Raw genomic sequence first — 4,970 nt, 5'->3', positions numbered from 1 at the left:
GACTGGCCCCTGGGGTTGGTAAACACCGTCTGAAGGTTCACCACATTGCAGAGGCATTATTGTGAAGAACTGCAAGGACACAGCCATGTTTTCTCTCGTTTTTTAACTTCTCTCGCATGCTACGCTGTTCAATTTCAAATGGAGTATTTGTATAACAAAAGGCTTGTTCCATGTGAGGACATTGTTTTTTATTGACCAACAGTTCATAAAATCGAAAAGGAAAAAACGATTTCCTAATCTCATTAAGTGAGTTTCACAATGGAGGGTTTGTCGAAGGGCGTCTTCGAGGAAGAGGTGTCTGCTGGGAAGGGTGCCCCTTGGGATCTCCGGCCAGACTGTGGTCTCCAGGCCGGAACACACCCATCCTCAGAACTCCATGGAACATCCTAGAAACAAAATAGATGCATTTGCTGGTCCCCTGAGGATCTGTGGTGTTGTGGAGGCTCCGTTCGTGGGCGCAGTGTTTCCTCCTGTCATCGTGTTGTTTAGAAGCCTGTGGGCCCACTGAGATCAGACATCCATCTCCCCAGCACCTCCTCCCTGAGAGCCCCAGCACCTCCTCCCTGAGCCCCAGCACCTCCTCCCTGAGAGCCCCAGCACCTCCTCCCTGAGAGCCCCAGCACCTCCTCCCTGTGAGCCCCAGCACCTCCTCCCTGAGAGCCCCAGCACCTCCTCCCTGAGCCCCAGCACCTCCTCCCTGTGAGCCCCAGCACCTCCTCCCTGAGCCCCAGCACCTCCTCCCTGAGAGCCCCAGCACCTCCTCCCTGTGAGCCCCAGCACCTCCTCCCTGAGAGCCCAAGCACCTCCTCCCTGTGAGCCCCAGCACCTCCTCCCTGTGAGCCCCAGCACCTCCTCCCTGAGAGCCCCAGCACCTCCTCCCTGAGAGCCCCAGCACCTCCTCCCTGAGCCCCAGCACCTCCTCCCTGAGAGCCCCAGCACCTCCTCCCTGAGCCCCAGCACCTCCTCCCTGAGCGTTACACAACACCCAGCTGCAGGCTGGCTCTGTGGCTCTGTGGCAGGGTGGAACCCATCTGGTCCTCCACACACTCTCCTCTGCTTCCTCAAAATTCACTCATCAGATGGTTTTGTTTACAGTTTTTTTACGTTCAGCCTTTCCTATACCCCTGAGCCAGAGAAGACACACTCTGTCCCAATGAGAAGAGCGGAAACACTGCGACAGCAGCAGCCGTGGAGCGGGCCTCAGCGCTGCGGCTTGGTCTGCGTGCGGAGCAAGCCGAGGACTCTTCATCCCTGAGACGGCTGGTTTCCAGCGTGAGCGCTGCAGCCTGGAGACGTCTTCCTCGGCAGGTCCGTGCAGAGGCCTGCTGCTCTGCACGAGCCGGCAGGTTCTGTCTGGTCCCGGCCCTGGACGCTCCTCGCTAATTAGAGGACTGCTTTGATACCGGGCCTGTTGGAGACCGTGCCAAGTCACGTCGTAGGCAGCAAGCCTGGCAAAGGCTTAGCGACCAGAGCTGGCCTGACGTAAGACACGCACGCAACTCAGTTTAAATGAGGCTGTAAATGAGGCCACCCAGCATGGCTGGCTCTTCTACTTCACCCTCCCTTCCAGACGTCTCCGCTGGGTACAGACACCCTCCACCCCAGCCTCCAGACGTCTCCGCTGGGTACAGACACCCTCCACCGGGGAGGGTGTCTGTCTGTCTGTCCTCTACTGTCCTCTACCTCCCCTGGCAGGGGAGGTGGGAAACCTCCTCACAGCAGAACAGCAGCACAAGGCCCGCACACTTCTCTACTCACTGGTTTCCTCAGGGTGGTGAGACGGCTTACTGACCTCCTAACACTGTGAACAGTTACGGGCGGAAACTAATTACAGTTGCTTATGAATCAAAACAGATTTCCATCCATTATATGTCATTTTTATTACCCCTTTCTACATGGATTGATACATTGTGCATTGTCACATTTTGTGCATGGAAAATTAACACATCATTCCTAATCTAGTGTAGTACATTTATTTGCTCTAATTGAGCCAAGAGGAAGGACTGATGGGCTGCCGTTGGTTGAGGGGATATATTTGCTTTTCCTAAGTCCTAAAGCAGAGTAAACTAACTTTGGAAACATTCCCTGCACACATTTGCAGTCTACTGCAGTGGCTGTCGACTTAACAGAGTAAAACCACTGAAATACTCACACTGTGTCTTTATTATGGCACTTATTGCATCAACAATAACCTTGCTCACTAGTGGGGTGTAGCAGCGCCGCACCATGCAGCTCAGGGTTCAGCTCCCTCAACATAGAAACAAGCACTCACAGGACCGAGAGTAGTAGAGTTTGTAAACACAATCTCCCCAGTATCTAGGGGGGTCATGGTGGTCTCGTGAGGAGGTCGTGGTGGTGCCGTGAGGAGGTCGTGGTGGTGCCGTGAGGAGGTCGTGGTGGTGCCGTGAGGAGGTCGTGGTGGTGCCGTGAGGAGGTCGTGGTGGTGCCGTGAGGAGGTCAGGCTGGACTGGAGAACGGGTCACCTCTCCCCTGCCTGTGTCTGATGCCAGGGTGACCAGCTGCCCTCCAGCCTCCAGGACGGCCCCCCTCCAGCCTCCAGGACGGCCCCCCTCCAGCCTCCAGGACGGCTCACTCTGCCTCGCGGTGCAGACACCACACCAGGGTCTGCCCCACGCCCGTCATGGTCACCACTCGGAAGCCGATCTTCTCCAGCTTGTCCAGAACCAGCCGAGGAGGGTCGTCTACGTGGTACTCAGAGCTGCCAAAAGCAGGCACAGTTTATCCCCCCTCCACACACACAAATATATCATTTAATATTAGAATATAGTAAAATAGTTCAGTGGTACAACTCAATACTAACAAGTTGTTTCCCAGCATGGTGGTTTTCCTGGCTCCTAGGTAGGTCATGATGACAGGGTCTGAGTACTCGTCCCCCACCAAGGTCGGACCAGTCTCCTGAAAACAACAGCAGGAACAGCACACCCCTTAGCTGACATACAGGCACGTGTATCAACTCTCTGATCACCTTCACCACACCATGGCCGTGTTAGATCAGCCAACCAAATAGTGACTGGTTGATTACCGAACTTAACAGGTCCAGTGCGTAACACGCCGGTGCGCCCCGGCACGCGCACTAGCCTACTCTTTAGATTTTTCTTAAGAACAGACATAACCCCAAGTCGTTCACATTTCTGTGTTCTAAAAGATTGCACAATCGACTACACAAAATAACAGGCCGAGTCTATAAATCTTGGAACATGAGGTTTTAATTTAGGGCAGGCAGGGCACCATGGTAAAATAACGCAGCCTGCCATGTTCTGCAGTTTTTAGTTCTGTTTTCTTACTGATAAACATATCAATATACATATGTTGAGCAAACCCCAACAAGATAGATTATAACAGTATTGTTCTATAAAGCTAGTAATGATTAATCTCTGGCGACGTGTACGCCAATAATAGAAAGAGCGAAGGCTGTCCGTCGGATCGCAGCGTCTCTAACCTTGCAGACCAGACGACGAGGAGAATATAGGCTACTAACCAGTCTGATCTGAGTACTGACGAGGACATAAGGCATCCTGACTCAGCGGGGAATCCTCCTCTGGGAATAGATGTAGACGGGCTTCCAGACACGCGACAGTCTCTGCTCAGAGTTGTGCTTCTACTGACAGCGGAATGCGGAAACACCCATGACCATGGACCAATCACAGTGCTCCTCTTCATCTTTCAACAGAGCGGCAGCAGAGCGTGGACGCTCGTGTGCCTTCAGCTTGCTCAACAGGCTGTGTGAAGTTTGGAATGAATTCAAATAAACACACATGCTACTCGAGACCAACCCAGCAAGGGTACATTTTCTAAAGGAGGATATTGATATGGTGCCAGTGAAACTTAAAATGCTCATAATGCGTTAGATCAAATGTATTCAATCTCAAAATGGCATCAGTTTCCATTTCAGTCTTTATCTCGAGACGTTTAGACTATTTACGTTTTGCTTGTCGAAAACTCTGGAGATGTAATCTCTGGCTGGAGTGTAATCTATAGCTGGGGTCCTGTTGCAATTCAAACTATGCTCCCCCGTCGCGTTTGGCGGTCTGAAAATGTGCCATTTCTGTCATGGTTTGCCTGTGCAGTTCAGGTTTCTATTTTAATTATGTGGTTTTGGAAATTGTACACTATGTCCAGTGTGGTTTTAGCCAAACACGGACGTGAAGCAATATTCAAGTTTATATGTGAGGGGCTGCTTTAGGCTACAGCCTGTAAGTAAGTTAAACTAAACTCAAAACCAAGCCTGCCGTTGGTTGATTTGAACTCTATGTAATCCTTTGCTGTCTGATTTGTGAAACTTTAACGTGACTTGATTTCCCGCAGTCAGTTTCCTTCAATCTAAAGCAGACTTTCCCGTCCTCGTTGGCGAGTCTAATATACAACTTTCCGTGCATCAGAGACAATGCTCTATCAGATGAGGTTGCAAAATAAGAGCCCCGTTTGAAAAGCAGCATTACTGAAGTCTGCAACTCTAATGTAATTCTTTGACATTGTATAAATGTCCTCCCCCGAGCAGCAATAACAAATGTAGATTGGTCGTGTGAGTCTGTGAGGGAAATGAAAGACATACCGACGGCCCTACAACAATAAATACGCAGTCCGATAGTAATCAGCAATATGAATGTATTTTTGATGCCAAATAAGCCATTACTACTAGGCTACATGTTTTAGTGTCACGCTGGTAACTGGACCTTACATCATATTAATACATTAATACAAATTATACACTCAGCACATTTGTCAAGAATCCTTTTTGACGTCGACAATTTAGAACATCTCCCTCAAATGGCCATGGGTGATCAGGAATGTCTTCATGTAGACATCGCTAACTCCCTCTGTCTCATCCATAACGTAGGCCTACATTTTTTCTAAGCCTTTTTTTTTAAACGGTGAAGGAGAGGAGAGAGGAGGAGAGGAAAACACAGAAGCCTAAAACAGAGTAGATTAAAGCACAGCGGAGTATAGTA

At 50.3% G+C, this 4,970-nt stretch overlaps 1 protein-coding gene across 2 annotated transcripts; it reads right to left on the bottom strand.

Annotated features, from left to right (window-relative positions):
• Positions 1-1,866: 1,866 nt before the first annotated feature.
• Positions 1,867-3,614, bottom strand: gchfr (GTP cyclohydrolase I feedback regulator). Of its 2 annotated transcripts, none has more exons than XM_067243513.1 (3): positions 3,500-3,614; positions 2,822-2,916; positions 1,867-2,719 (listed from the first exon to the last, which is right to left on the bottom strand). In XM_067243513.1, exons 1-3 carry the CDS (start codon positions 3,533-3,535, stop codon positions 2,590-2,592), a joined length of 261 nt encoding a protein of 86 aa, XP_067099614.1. In that variant the 5' UTR covers positions 3,536-3,614; the 3' UTR covers positions 1,867-2,589. The 2 variants fall into 2 exon arrangements, with proteins under 2 accessions (XP_067099614.1, XP_067099615.1); XM_067243514.1 differs by having other exon boundaries at positions 2,822-2,913; positions 3,500-3,607.
• Positions 3,615-4,970: the final 1,356 nt, after the last annotated feature.

Source organism: Osmerus mordax, chromosome 9 (assembly GCF_038355195.1).
Source record: "Osmerus mordax isolate fOsmMor3 chromosome 9, fOsmMor3.pri, whole genome shotgun sequence".
Taxonomy (NCBI): domain Eukaryota; kingdom Metazoa; phylum Chordata; class Actinopteri; order Osmeriformes; family Osmeridae; genus Osmerus; species Osmerus mordax.
This window is presented reverse-complemented; position numbering and strand designations above follow the sequence as displayed.

What these genes read in the sequence shown, in the direction of transcription:
- gchfr (XM_067243513.1), bottom strand. Translation starts at nt 3,535, where the DNA reads ATGCCTTATGTCCTCGTCAGTACTCAGATCAGACTG. An exon ending in TCAGTACTCAGATCAGACTG is followed by an intron (nt 2,917 to 3,499) that starts GTTAGTAGCCTA and finishes TGTTGTTTTCAG; the next exon opens with GAGACTGGTCCGACCTTGGT. An exon ending in ACCATGCTGGGAAACAACTT is followed by an intron (nt 2,720 to 2,821) that starts GTTAGTATTGAG and finishes TGCTTTTGGCAG; the next exon opens with CTCTGAGTACCACGTAGACG.